The following is a 19,948-nucleotide window of genomic DNA, read 5'->3' as shown; positions in this document are numbered from 1 at the left end:
CAACAAAAACAAAATAGGAAATTATATTTCTATCTTGAAACTAGCAGTAATACAGTAACATTAGGATTGTTGCATTACTTTAATGAGAGTTACGCTAATTTTCCACACATTTTTATTTATGTCGCTCATTTTATTAATTTATCGCTTCATGATGTTATTAATATTTATTTTGGTTTAATTTGCAATGTGTGTGTGTGCGCGCGCGCGTGTGTGTGTAAATTGTGTTGTCATGTGGGCTAAAGGCTTTACATTGCTCGATTGCTTTCCTCTCTTTGTGTTTCAACATCCGGGTTTCCCTGCTGCGAAATTCCCAATTCTACTACCGCGAAGGCCGAGCTCATTAATATTCAGCAGATCCCGCTGACGTTGCCTGGCAACCTTCTGGGAGCGTCCAGTCACGTAATCAGTTGTATATTCACTTGCTAACTCGAGTCCAGCCAATCACGGCTGGAAGAACGCCGCGTTGTTTCATGAATATTCATGAGCCGAACCTTGGCCGTAGTGCGTTTCGTAACTCGGTTCTCCTGCTGGCTGCGCTTCGCTCTCTGAAGCCATTTTGGACTCTGTTCAGTTGTGTGGCAGAATCGGACCCCGTCCAGCCATTCTCACCCTGTACAGGGAAAAGCTTCACGCGTGGAGAGGGCACGAGTGCGTGCGTGCGTGAGTGGAAAGCGCTCGCGATTCGTGATACCTCACGCTGAAATCCGCGCGACGCGTTTCGTTGGGAATATTCGCTTTTCCCGATGGATTTTCCATGTGTTAAAGTTTGATTGAGCGCGATCAGTGGGGTGGACATCAGGCCCACTGTCACTCGTGTGTGTGTGTGTGTATGTGTGTGTGTTTGTAAAGCAGCAGATCTGGAGTGTTTGTGTGTCATTAAAGGAATATGTTCGCTTCCCGCCTCACTTTTGCACTTCTTCTGGGAACTTTCTGTGCAGGTAAGCGCACATTTATCCTTATGTCCAGAGTCGCGTAAATATTTCCTGAAATGCTGTAAATAGTGATGATGACAAAACCAACATTTGCTTCTGAGTTTCGCGGTGATTTGCTTTAGATTAGGGCTTAAGTTACATATCATGAGGTAATATAAAATGTAAAGGGATAGTTTACCCAAAAATGAAGATTCCCTCTTCATTAACCAACTCTTATGTTATTACCAACCTGTATAAATATATTTGTTCTGATGAACATGAAGGAAGAATTTTGAGGAATGTTTGTAAGCCCCATCCACTTTCATGGTAGGAAAAATACTATGGAAGTATATGGGGCTCATAAACTGCTTGTTTACAAACATTCCTCAAAAGATCTTCCTTCGTGTTCATCAGAACAAATACATTTATACAGGTTTGTAACACTTTCGTTTTTGGGTGAACTATCCCTTTAATTATAACGTGCACGCGCTTCATGTTCACAACTCCTGTGTGATCTGTGAAGGTTTTGTGTTTTTATTGAAGTTCTTCGGTCACAAACAAACATGTTACTATCAGATGGGGTCGGCTTCAGATGAATAACTTTAACCTTAACATGTTGTTGTTTATTTCAGTGAGTGTTTATGAATGTGAATCAGATTCATTCATAACACTGAGTTAATCTGTCAAACACTCAAATCCTGAATGATCACATTTCTCACAGATTTGTGTTTCGCATGTAAATGGATTTCGTTGCGATTTCTAAACGGATGATGTCACGTGGTTCCTGTATTAAATAACTAAAATGCATATGTTGTAATTTCTTCTTCCTCTGATAATATATTGTTTAGATGAATGCCGTATATGTGTATTTGACTATGGCTTTGTTGTGTTGTAAAGGTATGGGGGGGGGGGGGGGGCGTCTAGTACATACTGACTTTACATTAAATGACGTCATTTTACACTCTATATAAATCATCTCGGGTGTGAGATAGTTGTCACATCTATATCTTCAGTAATGTGTCATATATTATATAAATAAATGTATAAATGTCATAAAGACAACAGATTGAAGTTTCTGTTTTGTGTTTCATAAGAAAACATTGCAGATGGGCATTTAAACATCACATTACGCTAGTTTTTGTTTTTCAATATTTCTTGTTGTCTTGAGATGTCAGAAGTTAAAGTGTGTAGTGAAGGTTGACTTTATATCTGTCAGATTTAAATGCTTTTTAAAGATTATTACAGTGTGAACAGCAGCTTTTTTATTGTAATCGTAAAAGTTTCATTGCTCATCTGCTGTGATCTGTTTAAATCTGGTCATTTCGTAATTGTAATGAAGCGTAATTTTAAAAATAATGTCCCGAAAAGAGCAACTAATGTAGCTGTTTTATTGTTTTTGTAGAAAGTGAAATATATAAATGAATCTCTTGAAAACTTTAAAGTGCAAAAAGTAATGTGAAAACAAGCAGAAATTAGTTAAAACAAATTAAGCCTATGTTTCTGCCTTGAAGATTTTTTCCTTATTTTAATGATAATTAAGCATATTTCTAGTGCTGCATAATGATTAATCGCAACTAATCGTTTGCAGAATAAAAGGTTTAAATAACTTGGACAGGAACTTTGACAACATAAACAAACAACTTTCGTCAAACAAACGTATCTTCCGGTAAACTTTCACAAAGAATCAAAACAGAGTCCTTTAAAAGTAGTTTATAAACAAGCAAAATAAACAACAAGTACGTTCAAATCATAGATAAAGCGTATCAAAAACTACACTGAGCTAACGTTACTGTGTAAAATGTGTACCATATAATGTATACAATCTTAACTACAGATCGGCTCCCAAACCTCCCTTCACATCCATGATCGCCGTCTTCTCTCGTCTTTAGGAAACCAAAGCATTTGTTATTTTCACAGAGATATTTGTTCCAGAGTTCAGTTTAGCTGGTAGTCAGACAATTAAAGAAAACAGAGACCGTAAGTTAAGTTTCGTCCAGACGCGTAACCGTGACAACGCACATGCGACCAATGAAACCGTCTATAAATGTTTAAGTAAACACACACACACACACACACGCACGTATAATTTTAAGAAAAAAATTAATAAATATTAATTTTTTATATAACGTAAATACGTTATACTGCTGCGCACATGCCGCTTTATTACCTTGGGTGTGCATTATTTTCGAATAATTCAACGGCCGTGGTAGATTTTCCTTACATATAAAAATGTATATACACTTGTAAATATTTCTTAAAAATAAACATGCATAGTGTGCAGTATTTATATAATTATGAATAATTATGCATTACATAACACAATTATTATACACAATACACACACTCATATATGAAGTAATCAAAAACTTTTATTCTGCAAATGTTGATTTGTTGTGATTCATTGTTATGCAGCCCTACACATTACCCACAAGCATTGTAATATAAAGAATTAAAGCACCATTATGCATTATGGTTGACCTTCTTGTAATGAATTTAATTAATGCTGAATTAAATTTCTTTATAAAAAAACTAAAAACTGATTTTAAAAATTGTCTTTTTTGGGTAAAGTTTGATCTTTGTTGGTGGATTGTTAAATGCTTTTGCAGGGTTGTGAGAGACTTTATATTTGGTCATTGTTTGTGTGTATTGTGTGTGTTGTGTAATGGTCTTTGCATTGAACATTCCAGCATTCCACAGGCTGTGACAAAGGTGCTTTAAAGGCCGGTGTGGCATTTAAACACAAAACAAATTGCTCTTGATTTTGTCTCTATTGAGCCGGATCATATCTGTACTGAAGAACCAAACGTCCCTACACTGACATGGTGTTTGTTTGTGTGATCCATGTGAATGGTCAGGAATGTTCCTTTGCTGACAACTAGATGTTTTGTGTGCGGCTTTGTGTTGTGTGTGTTGTGTTGGGTTTGTTCACAGGATCTGCCCCGTAAGGGGGGGGGGGCAGGGGTAAATTCCTCTATGGGTTAAAACACACACCATATAGTCCAGTGTTTTGACCAGCGCTTTTCACAGCCGCGATCCTGTACACTTGTGTTTGTTTCTCTTATCTGACCCATTCAGTTGAGGTTATAAATCTATGAATGTGTTGATCAGGTGTTCAATAAGAGAATGATTTATATACAGTAGTGTTGTGTGTGTGTGTGTGTGTGTGTGTGTGTGTGTGTGTGTGTGTGGTGCTGTGAATCTTCAGAAGATGAGAGCCGCTGATCTATATGAATGTTTACATGTAATGTTATGGATGCAGGCTGCGGTGTATGGGTGGGGGGCTGGGCGAGAGAGAGTATGTGTGTGTGCGTGTGTGTATGTATGTGTGTGTATGGGGGGCACTGTGGGAAATGGGGGATGGGTCGCCTTAAGCAAAAGCTGAGATTTAAAGAGACAGTACAGGTTTTTCTACCGACATTTGCTACATGTAAAGGTCTGTTCTCATTGAATTAGGGCCTGAGACCGATCTAGAGACCAGATTTTAGGCTTTGATTTGCGTCAATCATCCAAAGCATGTAGTGAAATCTGTATAGCATCATCATTCCCAAAAAAAACGTGTATATGTCCTAGAGGCTGTATTAAGATGTGTTTTGGTCGATCGGATCATAAGTGGACAAGAGAGACACATTCATGTTTACACCTTGTATTTAAATGCGTCTCTTTTGTCCACTTTCGACCGCTTCTGTCCTGTATACTTTGAGGAGATGATCTGTGGGCCAGTCCTTTGCTTTTGTCTAAACGTGAGCGGTAGTTATGATGTGTTTAAATTGACGCAAACTAATGTTATGTCAGAGTCCACTGCTTGTGTAGTAAGTAAACATGCTGCACAGTGTTTTGTACATGTATATGTAAGAGCTTTCTTTAAATTTTCAGCGCAATTGATAAAATAAGATTGTGCAACTTTCACACGCTCACAAAATGAAACTAATGAAAGACGCGGAGAGCCGCTTCAATTTAATCAATAAAAGCCTAAAGATAGCGCTGAACACGTGTACACGTGTGTGTTCGCGCTAGAAGTAAACAATGTAAAACATTGTGCTCGGTACATCACATTAGATTAGCAATTGATGAAATAGGATCGCGCAACTTTCACACGCTTTCAAAACGAAACTACGGAGATCAGCCGCTTAGTTTTATCAATGAAAGGCTAAAAATAGCGCTGTTCACCGAATGTTCACGCCAGAAGTCAAAAAAGACGTAAAACTTGTGTTTAATACCTCAGATTAGATAAATGGGCGGAGAGAAGGCGGTCGCGTGTGGCTGTTCGAACGCAATCAACCACATGTGCGTTCCGCAACTCCAAAGCGATCCGATCGAAAGTGGTTTCGACCACCTCTGGATGTGGTTGAAAGTGGTCCAAAGTGGACGAGCTCAAAACGTTTTGAACACCGTTTACACCTGGCATTAACGTGTCCACTTGTGATCCGATCGACGAAAACACATGTTAATGCCAAGTGTAAATAGACTCTAAAATGTTTTGAACATTGTTTACACCTGTCTTTAGCGTCGTCCACTTGTGATTCGATCGACAAGAACGCCTCTTAATACCAAGTGTAAACAGCCCTGACAAACACCAATATGTATTCAACAAAAACTCACGGGAATTGGTATTTGACAAGTGGCTTATCCATATTAATTCATATGAAATTACGTACACTTTGTACGAATTTATAAGAATTCATAGAATTCATTCTAGCGTTAAGAAGGTGATGTTGAAAAACTCTTAAGAAGATATCTTTTATTTTATTTAAAAAATCTTGTATTTTTACTATTTGATTATTTAGAGGTGATAGTTCTTTAAAAGTGTTGGTTTAAGAAGAAAACGAGTTTTATTTTAAGACGGGTATGTCCTTATAAACATACTGAACGTAAAACAGTTTTTTGTTCAGTCAAGGACATCTGAGCTCAGATCAGAGACCTGTGATATGAGGTTGACAAATGTTTGTTTGATTTTTTTAATGTTTTATTTTCAAATCGTTTGAAGTGAAGCCCTAAACAAGCAGTTTAAACTAGAAGTATAGTCCCGAATCCAGAAGTATGACAGTCATTGTCGTTCCTTTTGGGAATAAAATTTCCCAAAACAATCGTTTTGTTATGACTTGAATGCACGTCACATTTATTATTCCAAACTATAAATTTCCCATCTGGGATATTCAGAAACTTGAAGGCAGTGTGATGTTGAAGATTCATTTGATTTTATCTCTGTTGTGTGATCTTGCAGTTTGTAATTTCTATGGAAAGCTGTGATATATTTTAAGAAATCGTACTGAAGTAGTGGGTGATGTGAGTTTTTATTGCTTTGCTTATCTGATACACAAAATCTGCTAATGCAGTGAAACAGTTTTGTCAAGCCGTAAACCTTGTGGAGTTGTGAAATCTCCATCTTGTGTTTGTTGTGTATCAGTTCTTTGCAGAAGAACTTGAAATGTTATCCAAACACAAGAAGATGTTGTGGGATTTGCTCAGATTGACCGCAATTGACTTTTTATCGGGATGTGAAGAATCCTCATGAATGAGCCGTTCTCTCCTCGCTTCTTCAGATCTGCTGTAACTTAATAAGTGATGAACAATCTGGTTGTGTTCAGACTGGATATCTTAAAGCACAACAGAACATCATATTGGGCTGTTTTACTCAAACTGTAAATCTATATAAGCAATAACAAACAGAATGAGAAATGTATTGTTTACATTTGTTTTCACTGGGGTTGGATGATATTGAAGAAAAATGCGCTAGTCAATAACTTTTTATATTAAATTTGTTATATTAAAATGGTGTAACCAACATACATGTCTTACACTCTTTTTTTTCAAAAGAAAGCATCACTCTCTCCTTCTCACCAGTCTCACTGTTAATTGTATCGACCTAAAACTTTAACTATACATAACTTTTTGAAGTGTTGTTAACGTCATTCAGTTATTGCATATCATTGCGTTATGAACATTTGCAATACTTCCAATAGTTTTGATATATCTTGCAGCCCAGATTACAGCGATTTAGATGGATGTCCTTTTACTTCTTGGTGATTAAGCTTTTATTGTGCATGAGTAGTTTGAAAATGTTTTGCAAAAAATGGCGAAACATTTTCAGTATTCAGCTGAATAAGTGATGTTACAAACATGAACCATTTAAAGTGTATGAAAAAGTGCTTTTTGCTATATTTAGCCGAATAGTTTAGATTGCCGAACATTCGGTGTATCCCTATGCGTGAGGTGTTGTCTTCATGAAGGTTCTTCTGGTGTCTGATGATCTGCATCAATGTAAATCTGTTTTATCATCCAGCTGTTTGTAAATCCATGTGTTTTATCTACTGTCATCACACAAGGAGGATCATTTATGTCTTTAACCCTCAGCAGGGCTACAGACTAACTTTTTTCACTAGGAGCCCAGTGGCCCCCAACTGAAAATTTTAGGGGGGCAACCAGAAAATTTAGGGGCACACACCGTAAATCAACATGCTAACCAAATATTCACATTTCTACTTATTTCCACTGTATTACTAATAAATACTTTCATGATAGATGCAGAAAGTACAATGTGCTGTTTCAAATTCAGTGTCACATCACAAAAAGAAGGTCAAATTTACTGGTGGCACATGTGCGACTGGATGTAAAATTCAGTGGCACACTCTCAAATTTTGGTGGCAGTCTGGAGCCCTGCTCAGTGTGTATCAGGCTTGATGGGTTTGTTTAATAATGAAGTAATAATAATGTTGCCAATACCACAAATTACACAGTGATTTACGAATCATTATGAATCATTGAATATCTTTATCTTCTACCTCATAAAATATCTTTCAGCTTATGTGTAGCTGTAAATATACTGCTTTAATATTTCGACAGCACTTGTAAACTTTGCTTTTCAAGGTCTTTGAAGGATTTCTGTTGTGTTTATTTATTTCTCATAGTTAAGTGTCTTAGGATAAAAGGCAAAGGTGTTGCATATAGGGTTGTGTTTTATTTTTATATTGTGTGAAATATATTTGCATTTATGTGCAAGGTGAATAAAATGTAAGTTATTCTTTATAGTTGTGTGAAGGATGTTTTTTAAAACGTGTTTAATGCAAATAAATGTAGCGTTTATAGATGACAAAAGTGGATGTTGATTAGTTCAGAAGTTAAGAGTTTGTGCAGTGAACAGTTTCTATCTGTATGTGTTATATGGTTGTGTCATATACGTTTGTACATACTTATATGTTATTAAGCACACTTGCGGCTGAAGTTTTGTTATTATGTGAATGCAGGGCAGTGTTTAAAGGGAGACTGTAAGTGTAGTTGTGTGCTGTTTTCTGTTCTGTATGTGGTTTGTTTACTCTTACAGATAACTCTTATCTCCACCCGGGCCGCACGGGCAGACTGTTGTATGCAAGCAGTGATTTCTCGCAGGCTTTATCTCTTGCACGGGCATCATACAGTATTTGGCGTCCTCATGAACATGAGATGGGTTTCAATTTGCTGAAGCGTTTTATGAAATGATTGGTCATGAGTGTTTACAGGTCGACGGGCAGTGTTGTTGAGACGTTGATTGGATCATTGAAGCCCAGGCCCACACAGAGTCAACAATGCAATGCATTTCAACATGTTTAAATGTGTGTGTGTGTGTGTGTGTGTGTGTGTCTTTATCTATGTTTGTGTGTGTCTGCATGTGTGTGTGCGCGTGTCTGTCTACACTTGTGTATGTGTCTGCGTGCGTGTCTTTATCTGTGCCTGCGTGTGTGTCTGTGACTGTGTGTGTCTGCAACTATGTGTGTGTGTGTGTGTTGTTGGTCTGGGGTCCTGTCTGGATTGAGTCTGTCCCCTGCAGTGGCCCCTCTCAGTTGTCTGTTCTCTGATATGTCCGGGCACACTCGTGTGTTTGTTGTGCTCCGGTGTCATGCTGGGAACGTGCTGGGCTCAACCGGGCTCACTGGTCGCACACAATACTGACTACATATTCCTCCACTGAGATTTATGTTGCATTATACATATACAAGTAGTGTTATATTGTAAGTGTAGTGAAAAAAACTAAAACAACTACACTGTCATTTCCTCAATTGTTATAAGAAAACACAGTTAAAGGGATAGTTCACCCAAAAATGAAAATAATGTCATTAATGACTCATGTCATTCCAAACTTGTAAGGCCTCTGTTCAAGGCCTCCTTCGGAACACAGTTTAAGATGTTTTATATTTAGTCCGAGAGCTTTCTGACCCTCCATTGAAAAGCTAGTAACGGTATACAGTCCATGTCCAGAAAGTAGGCATGTGCTGGTATAAGATTCTGATGTTGCGGTATTGCCATTCCAACCTAAAATATGTTATTTTTCAATGCTAGGTAAATAAATTATAATATGCTATCAAAAATATATATGTTTTTGTAATGTAAATTAAATGTAAACATTAAATAAATTACATGACTTAATGATTTAATAATTTTTGTATAAACTAGGGATGCACCGAATCCAGGATTCGGATTCGGCCGAATACTGGGCTTTTTGACAGGGTTCGGGTTCGGCCGAATCCTAGATTTTTTTCCCACCGAACCGAACCCTAGGCTTGCGCTACGCTGGTCGACGTCACGCGGCCGTGGATTACACACATCGGGTGCTGACGTGGAGATGAGCTTTTTCTTTCGGTGAGCCTTAGGGGCTGGACACACCAAAACTTTTAAAGCGTAACTAAACCCCTGGTCAGAGCCTGACTCCACCCACTGGCAATATTTGAAAAATGCAAGAAAAGTGGGCAGATCCCAACGGAGATAGAGGGGACGAACTAAGCTCGTACCAAGCATGTGGTGAGATCGTAACAAGGGCGTGGTGAGCTTGAACCTGCTTACGTCACGAGTTACTTTTTGGACCCAACATCCAATAGGAAAATTCAACTGCAGTAGCCACCGTTCAACCTGAAGAAGGCAGCACTCAGACGTTTTTACACCATATATTGTAGTATTGAAACACTTTATATCCAAATGTCAAAAAACTTACTAAAATCAATGAACAGCACTAATAAAGCATCATTCTTACAGATCATTAACTAAAAAAAGTTGGTTAAGGGTTTAGTTACGCTTTAAACACGGCTGAAAACGCCTTGAGGACGCCAAATGCCAGCTGTTTTTCAGCCGAGCGCTTGGAAGGTGTGATGCTTCAGCTGTGAGCAGGTTGGTTGCTGTGGTAATGTCCCGCCCCTCCTCCACTGTAATTGGACGGCCGTGTGAAAACTGACATTGACGAGCGGAGCTTCTCACTCAAAGTTAAATATAGATGCTTGCTTATTGGAAAAACGAGCGTGTCGCAACGCATCGCTTTCATTATGCATATGCTTATGGTTATTGTCAAAATAGTTTTTCCAACTTGTCATCCTGGCATAATGTACAGTTGAAATTAAATACAATGAAAAATACACTGCTGTGGACGTTGTTTACTTCATTAATGTGTTTTACTGTGTTGGAATAAGGATGGGAGTAGGATTCGGTATTCGGTTTCGGATTCGGCCGAATCTTAAACGGTGGATTCGGGATTCGGCCGAATCTAAAAAATCTGGATTCGGTGCATCCCTAGTATAAACCCAGCTCATACCTTGGAAATTATATCACAGAACATTTTTGTGGTTTTGAAACCTTGACTGTTTAAAACCTCAGTATACCTTAAAACCGGTAACCGGACCATGCCTACCAGAAAGGTAATAAAAACATCATCGAAGCAGTCCATGTGGCATCGGTGGGTCAGATAGAATGTGTTGAAGCATCAAAAATACATTTTGGTCCAAAAATAACAAAAATTACGACTTTATTCAGCATTGTCTTATCTTCCGCATCTTTTGTGAAGCACATGTGCGAGAGTAAAGTCACATGACTGCAGTGACGTGGATGACATGTTATCCTCAGACATGTTTGCAAATGTACAACCCCCCCCCCTCAAAAAAACCCCCCGGCTTAGTTCACCTGATAACACGTTAGCCGCGTCACTGCAGTCATGTGACTTTAGTCTCGCGCATGCACTTCACAGCAGACGCGGAAGAGAAAATAATTCTTAATAAAGTTATTTTTGGGCCAAAATGTATTTTCGATGCTTAACACATTCTAACTGACCCACTGATGTCACATGGACTACTTTGGTGATATTTTTATTATCTTTCTGGACATGGACAGTAAGCTGTACATAGATTTTCAATGGAGGGTCAGAAAGCTGTAGGACTAAATATCAAACATCTTAAACTGTGTTCTGGGGATGAGCGGAGGTCTTGCGAGTTTGGAATGACATGAGGGTGAGTCATTAATGACATTATTTGAATTTTTGGGTGAACTATCCCTTTAACTCTTCCATCAGTTCAAGTCCATTATGAGTCCGATCTGTTGCTGGTTTCCACCTGATAGAGCAGATCTGTAAACAGACGTCTGGCTGTATTAGTCTTGGATGGTTGAGATGGAGATGGGGCAGATGGAGGTTTTTTGTGGTTAATCCTGAGTCCCAGGATCCTCTCGTGACCTCTCCGTCTCCATCTTGACATCCAGCTGTCGGCAGACATCAGCGGCCGTCATCGGTCCACACGCTTCTGCTGTGAAGCTGTAGAAATATTTCACTGAGGATCCTAACGCATGATGGGATTTATGATGAATATATGCTGAAAACGTTGTTTTCTGTGATATTTACTTTATTCCTGAGTTTAAAACTCAACAATTCTTTAAAGTTATAAATAAGTTGAGTTGCTGGAGTCTCGTATGGCTCATGAGTATTTATTTCTATTTTCTTTTTAATGTTTAGTGATTTGTTTGTTTCATTCAAGGTTTAAACAGAATAATTGGTTTTCAGTGAAGTTTGCAGTCATTGATGTGTGAGAAAAGGCTGGGAAGACGTGAGACGTTCTGTGATGTGGGGTCGAGGGTGGCGGAGGTCAAGCTTTTGTCATGGTAAACCCAGTCGTGACCACCTGCCACGGGTTCATGGGAAACTTTTTCCGAGAGTGCTGCCATTTTTTTTAGCGTGACGATCGATTGTTTTGTTTTCATGCCATTGTTAGTCAGGGTTTGGTTGTTGAGCTTTGATGAAGTTGTAAACAGCTGAAGCACAGATCTTCAAAGGGAAATAAATGAAAGTTACAGAAATATTTACGCACCAGCATCATAATTAAACTTCAAAAACAAAAATAGAGATGATACTCTTACTTTACATGTTACTGTGGGATTTATCAGTGTTATTTCAAAGATAAAAACATGATGTTGTTTCATGTCGTGTGATGTTTGGGCTATGATGCAGGTTATGAATTGTGATTTGATTTAAGGTTTTATTTTTATAAATGATATGAGTTATAATATGCTTGAGAAAACATGCATCTTAATCAACCAACCAAAGCTTTAACTCACAGTTGGAGTTTTAATAGTATAGTATTAGGGATGTACCGATACAAAATTTCTGTGCTGATACCGATATTCGATTCCTTAGAATGTCATCTCTACCGATAATTTTGATTTTCACTCCTTGTTTCAAAGAAGTGCAGAGCATACAAACTGTAATTCTTGATGATCATCTCTTTTCAAACAATCGGTCGATTTCCAATAATGGGAAATGCTTTTATCTCCCGATACCGATTATAGGTCAATATATCAGTGCATCCCTATAAATGTTTCTCTTATATGAAGTAGGAGATGTTCTGTCGGCGGATGTTTGCTAGACACGTATAGTTACGTGTATTGAGCTCTATATGTGCCAAAAAAATACATCAGACTCGGTTCTGACCTACTTACAAACTCTTCTCACACACGGAGACTCGAAATCCCTCTGTCTGGGTTGAAATAAGGTCTTGAAACCCGAACACGTTTGAGTAGAAAGGAGGTGATTTTTCAGTCTGTGGCCTTATTACTGACTGACCCCAGACCTGCTTTTCACTTGCAAACTGTCTTTGTATTTTATTTCAGTCAGACTTTATTGTTGTTATCCTTGGCTGTGGTTATGCGGTTAAGTTGTGGTTTGCATTTCATGCCAGCGGCTATAAATAGATTTTTGTAGGGGAACCTGAAAGCGTGGAGATCTGGGTGAGGAAAAACCCTTTCTGTTGTCCAAATGGACGCCTGCCAAACGGCGGGTGAGTGTTTCTGGAGGTGATGGAGTAAAGAGGTTTTGTTGTTTATCTTGTGTGAATGAGAAGATCGTTTGTGTTGTTGTCATCTTTCAGAAGATCTCACTGCACATTCACATCTCTTCATTAGAAATCTTCTCACGGAAATAAAGACTAATCTAATTATATTACAAACCTAATCAGCTTTTAATTGTTTTGTTTCACAGCAGAGATTTAGTTTGAACTCAAATCTGTCCTTTTTGAGTAATTGTGTTAAAAATGAAACGCCTTCTTAATGTAATACTTTCATGGTAATATTTGGTTATATTTTCTGTCTTTGCTCTGGCTGTATGATGATTCAACCACAGAGTTTAAAATGTTCATAAAATTTTAACAATATCTTGTGTTTTGTGTAGTGATGTTGATGATGGTGGCATATGGCATCTCTGCAGATATTTGTATGGATCTTGTATTATTATGCAAAACACTTGACATCATCATTGGTCTTTTAGGTCATTATAGAAAGTCAAGCAGACGTCTTTACACATGTAAATGGGGATGTGTGCGATCATAATGTGTTTTGTAATGCAAAGGAAACGCCTCCTTTATTATACAGACCTCAGATGTTTGTCTTCAGTCTTAGATGAATGCTCTGATTCAGTGAATGCAGGTCCTTGGAAGATCATGTAGAAATATAACGCATTGATGATGGAAAGACTTTCATAAATCTATAGATGTTACGAAAGACACATGCCATACGTATTGATATAAATTATATTTCATTAAATTACAAAAGGAGAAATTCCCATTCGTCCTCCAGATATAAAAGTAAATGTAAGCTTCAAGACCTTGATCTACCTCGACTCATTTCCACGAGCATATGTGATGTTCGTTTTTTGAATAGACACATTAAACTTTATTTCTCAAAGACTCATACCAGGCTGAACCCAGAGACCGAAGACTTTGAATGAATTGCATTGAAACCTTTAAAATCCTGACCATCACGTAACATAATGTTTAAACATGGTGATCGGGTTGCAAAGGGGCGGAAAGTTACTGGTAAATTTCCAGAAACTTGCCACGAGAACTAAATTTGGGGAATTTCAAATTGGTAACTTAATGGGAATTTATGGAACTTTATGGGAATTTATAATAATTTGCTTCACCAATGTGCAGCATCCACCTGGACGTTGCGACGGCTGCCATATTGCGACAAAACGCCCACCAAACACACCAGCTTATTTTGTGTGGATGTATGTGACTGAGGAATGGGTAAATTCAACTGAAATTGCATTAAATCTTGCTGTTTTAAACAAATTTATTTTATAAGATTTGTTTTAACTACATTTAAAGGCGGAGTCCATGATGTTTGAAAGCCAATGTTGATATTTGAAATCACCTAAACAAACACGCCCCTACCCCAATAGAATCTGGACCTTCTGTTGATAGACCCGCCCCACACATACGCAACCCGGCATTTGATTTGATTTGATTGGGTATAAGTGTGTTTTGGTAGACGGCCCGTCTAATTTTCCAAAGCGTTTTTCGAACATCGTGGACTCCGCCTTTAAGTTCCTTGTTTTAGACAACTCTGCATTTTTTTTTTCAAATTGCCAGTTTATTCCTATTAATTCCTGTTAATACCCATATATTCCCATGGAAAAACCTTTCATGCAGATGGAGACACACTTGTGTTGTTAAAGCTTTAGATGCATTGTAGCGTCTCGGTGGGCGGCCCTGCTGAAGAGCCCGTCAATGAAATAACAGCTGAGGAAAAATACGTCTTTCTTCGCGGCTGGCAGACAGGAACGACTACAGACGTTATAGATGAATAACTGCAGTGATCGTTCACACACATACACTTCTCTTACTGATGAGAGATCCAATGAGTAAAAAGTAATTAACAAAATGTACAATGACCTTTTCTTTTTTTTAATGTCTGTTGAATATTGCGAGGAAAAAAATCATCCTTGACCTGATTAGGCCTCCGTCACGCTGAGATCTTCCTGGACGTCCACTGCAGGTCTCATGAGGACCAGGATTTAGAAGCAGTGAAATGTCAGAGTTATAAAACAGACCAAAGTCTTTGTTCTCTTAATAAAGATCCCAAGATGCCCTGCATGTCTGTTCCACATTAAATGCTCTGCTTTAAATCCTGACTTTAGGCTACGTTTATATGATAACGATACAGGAAAAAAGCGGAAAGTTTTTTTTTTTACTTTGCATCATTGTCAAAATGATTCACAGTAAAGGGGCAGTCAAACTATACTTTTCATTTCATTTACTTTCATTCATACGCATATGCAAATGCCTCAGGCCAAAAACGCAAGCTCATGAACAGATATTTAAATTGATATTCTAAGGATTGGGTAATTTGTTGATTATTTGTGAACATTTTGGTGGTGATATAAAAATAATCAACATTGTGAAAGCAAAGAGTTTTACTGTGTTTTACTTTAAAGTATGGATGCTCAGATCGATCAGCTGCAGATCGGTATCGATCGATAAAGGCATTAAATTACTTGATCGGTACTCTCTAAATTTGCCGATCTCATGAACGGATCTTTCTATTTACTTTTGTCATCATAGGGCTCCTGAATGCGGGCGCAATTGGAGACAATTTTACGCAATGAAAGCATTTTTACAACAACGTTGTGCGACCTATAAATTTGCATTTCTATTTCTGCCTTTAAAGAGATTTGTGTATTTTCTATAAGGGCGCTTCGGTCCTAACATGCAGCATGATTTGTCTTCACATCCCCATCAAACAGCGTATACAACACAAGGTTTCCCGCAGAAAATGTGTTAGTTCAGGTGGTAGGGTTGTGCAGGTGGGCGGGCCGGGGGCGGGGCAATCAAAGGGGCACGTCATGATGAAAAATTTGTATTTAAAACACTCAAATAAAACTCAATTTTGAAGAAACTATGACAGAAAATTAACACATACTAGATTATTAATGAATTAAATGTTTTATCAACAGGCTAGTTATCCTCCAGACAGTGGCGGAGCATGTCTTTCTCTCATTTCGGCCATGTGGCGCGTGCCCGCTCGCAGTGTGAAGCGCGTCCACGCTATTCTCCGAGATGCACTTGACGGCATTTGTGCAGCGATTTTTTTTTTTTGACAACCTAGTTAAGGTGGTAGGGTATCCCTGCTTAGGTGGGCCGCCCAAACTGAAAAGTGCTGCGGGAAACCCTGCAACATTTATCGCGGACATTGCATCTTCAGGCTGAGAGCTTATTATTTGCATGCGTTTTGAAAGTTTAAACATTCCTTTTACTTGCAGCCGCTCTTGTCCACGTACACCTGTTACACACACACAAACACAGCAAGTCATTCTGCACGAGCAAAGATTTCTCTCACGTCTTAAAGCCACAGTAAACCAGTTCATTTGTCAATAATATTAAAAAGAAAATCAGTCTCTGCTCATGACTGAAGAACTGTTGTACTTAATAAGAATCGGTGTATGTTTAATTCATGCACTAAAGTCTGTGCAGTGTTTTATTTTCAGTACTTTTAACAGACATAGGCTGTTAGCTTATATATATTAGCAATATTGGGCCTTGGTATCAGCATAATGGCCGATCATGGTAATTTAACAGTCAGTATTTAAATATTTGAATTGTCATCCAAAGTGTTTTGAGAGATAGTTATTCAGTCTTATTACACGGTGCTCTAAAATGTTTGATTATGATTGGCCAGTCGCAATATTCCAAGGTATGTTTTTAAAGCAATAAGCCCCAAGAAGCAGTGGGTTATCAGTGCATTTTATAACAGCTAAAATTGGCTGTTGTTAGTCACGACGCGAAGCAGAAATAATAATTTTTTTTGTAAGAGTTCAGATTCAGAGCCATCAAAACTAACACGATTGTGTTTTTAGTGTTGAGTGAATGCTTCGGTGTTTAAGTTGTGTAAGTAAAAGCGAAAATATGAATTTAAGGTAGAAATGCCTCTATGATGACTCAACAATATTTATTGACATTTATCTGGATATCGCCATTAATTGTGCAATTGTAGACAAATTAAAAAATATTATAGACTGTGGTGTTTATTTTCATAAATCAGCATGCAGCAACAGTTGCGCAGTGATACTTATGTAATGCGGTCTGAACCGTGGGTATTTTATCATGGCTTAGAACGCGTTTCAACCAATCAGAATGAAGAACCAGAACGGGCCTTTTATAATCAGATATAATAACAGCCTGAAACTAATAACACAAGGTAACCTCGATGCTGCAAATTATTTTGACAGGTACACTGTAATATTACACAAAAAATAACTATGTATGCCTTTTTAAAGGAAAACAACACCGTTTTTCAATATTTTACTATGTTCTTACCTAGATTAATTAACACATACCCATCTTTTGTCAATGCATGCACTTTTGATCTTTGGACAGTGCCTTGTGGATGTGTTGGCATTTGGCCTAGCCACATTCATTCCTATTGCTTTAAACAGGAATGAATTTAGAAGCCACCAAACACTTCCATGTTTTCCATATTTAAAGAGTGTTAAATGCTAACACATTCACACGGTGCTGTACAAAGATTAAAAGTGCATGCATTGAAAAAAGATAGGTATGCATTAATTCATCTTAAGTTGAGGTAAGAACATAGGCCGCGTTTACACTTGGCATTAACATGCACATCCACATCCACATTGAAAAGACAAGTGTAAATGCGTTTGTGTTCGGAATGTTATCCGATCTGTGTGTCCTGATGCAGAGGTAGTCGAGGACGCTTTGTGATCGGATCTCAGTGTAATGTAAACCATTCCAGCCATCGTATCTGCATTTGCAGGCCAACGTCACACAAAACCCCGCCCACTATCATCTCCTCTCACTGACAGCTGTCAAAAATAAAGGACGTTATGTCATGGAGCGCAGGCGAGAGACGCATTTATATTTGTGGAGAAATGCTAGCTAGCTTAAACATATCTTGAAATAAATCGATATACAAACGCATTTTAACACTGCTGACTGTATGTAACTTGTTTAGTCATATGTTTAACATGTTTCCACTATTTAGGGAGTGATTTAATATTTAATGGCAGAATTGAATGAATTGTTATAATGTTTGAGTTTCCATGGCGAATGTTGCGCTGCTTTCTGGTCAGTCAGCAGTTTCTATCTCATTTAACACATTTTAAGTTGCTTGAAAACACGTACAAACCATAATAACATTAACTAAATACATTTATTCAATGTTGGTTTTATACAAAGTAAGTTACTTATAAATGTGTTTGTAAATTACATTACTATAAGCACTATAGAGGGAGACATGAACAGGAAATTTAGGAAATTGTTAGCTGTTTTAGTTAAATCATAAATCAAAAACGTATAAATTCAGGCAGACTAAAAAGTCGGGATGGTCATCCTAATGTTTCACACGGATTTTGTTTGTTGATGAAAAGCATGCGGGTGAAAGTCAAGTTCAGGTAACGTAACATCGGCTGAAACGTGCATCCTGGCGCGGACGTTGCAGATAAACAAAGATAAAGCCTTTAAAGATAAAAAATAAAGCTTAAAATGAGAACATCACGGTTTTTGGGTTTTTCTAGTTATTCTCTGCTGTTTGCTTCTCAGTAACACGGTACAATACGGGATTGCGGTTACCGCGACAACCTATCATGTGGCTAAAGACAGCTGTAGCCAGAGTCGTATAAAAATAGAGTTACGACACTCACATAGACGACCGTTGTAAGAATGGAATGCGGAAGAAACAGCGTGTCATGTAGTGACGCATAGTTCCAAACGCAGCACTGAAGCCCATTCATTTCAATGACACCTGCTGGTAAATCGATGAAATTACCGTTTCTCTTTACATTTTCAGACATTTTATGAATATAGTCAACAGTGATATTTTAATGAGTTGTGTATAATGTGTGAATAATATAGATTTAATGGTTTAATATTTTATTACTGGTGGCCATCTACTTTATACTTATCCCCCAAAATAGTTTTTCATTTCAGTTTCATTGTGATTTAAATAACATGCATGATAATATATTTACAAATAATTAAACCAAGTAGGGTGACATTTAAACATCTTGCCTTATCTTAAAACCAAAAGTAAACATGTTTTCCTCACAGAAGGTCTGCATTTGTTAAAAATGAGCAAATGATGCTTATGTGGACATGAACTGACTTTATTTGCTCTATAGAAGTATTGAGGTGATTCTCATGTGTCAAAACAATAAGATAGATGTGTTTAATTTGTAAACGGGTTGAGTAGTTTTTAAAGTTTTATCTTCTCTCACTGTTTGACCCTTAATCTTCTTCAGGCGCTAATTGGTATATTTTTGTTACGTGGTCTGCAGAATTATTGCTAAAACTGTCACACATTTAATTTAGAGATGCATAAAACCTCTGTAGGTCTGAAGAGTCTGTCAGGAACCACAGCGAGGGTCTTCAGATCTCCACTGAGATACATCCTGACTGAGTGTCTACAGAAGAAAACCTTTCGCTGAAAACAGAGCTTCCTGTTCACACTTCATAATGTCATTTGTGTATAATCCACAAGAAGTTGTGTCTGTTTAAACGCTTGATTTAATGTTATAATACTTCTGATAAACATCTCGTTCAGAGTTGTTGGTTTGTAGATGATCATGAATAGTTGAGTCTTGTATGTGTGTGTCTTTGTGTATTCAGCACTTGCCTGTAGTTGATTTATTCAGAAATGATGTTTTTAAGAAGTGTTGGGTACCTGCGTGGCACAAATCCATCAGGACGAAGTGCTTCAGAAGCGAACCTGCCGTGAGGTGAGCAGCTCGCTGTGTCTCATGAATAGGAACAGAAAGCAGTGAACTCTTTCTCTCGTGATGATTGGCTGCTGCCGTCTGCTCTCTATTACCCACAATTCTCAGGATGGTCTTTTATAGAGAAAACAGTAAGTGTGATTGAGAGGTTGTGTCATGGGCTGCAGTTAGTGGATCTGTCGAAAATCTGCTCGGCTGACTCGCATTTTAAGCTGCCTTTTAAGTGAACAAACTGTTTTTTATATATTTGCCA

At 37.9% G+C, this 19,948-nt stretch overlaps 1 protein-coding gene across 1 annotated transcript in view; it reads left to right on the top strand.

Moving 5' to 3' along the window:
• Nucleotides 1–467: 467 nt before the first annotated feature.
• The window catches only part of acvr2ba (activin A receptor type 2Ba), a 34,635-nt gene continuing 15,154 nt past the window's right edge, over nucleotides 468–19,948 (top strand). Inside the window, exon 1 of the mRNA XM_055182438.2 lies at nucleotides 468–938. Within this exon, the coding sequence (XP_055038413.2) occupies nucleotides 887–938 (52 nt within the window). The 5' untranslated portion in view covers nucleotides 468–886. The remainder of the gene's footprint in view (nucleotides 939–19,948) is intronic.

Source organism: Misgurnus anguillicaudatus, chromosome 25 (assembly GCF_027580225.2).
Source record: "Misgurnus anguillicaudatus chromosome 25, ASM2758022v2, whole genome shotgun sequence".
In the NCBI taxonomy this organism is placed as follows: domain Eukaryota; kingdom Metazoa; phylum Chordata; class Actinopteri; order Cypriniformes; family Cobitidae; genus Misgurnus; species Misgurnus anguillicaudatus.
Note: the sequence above shows the minus strand (reverse complement) of the source record. Positions and strands in the feature narration are given on the sequence as shown.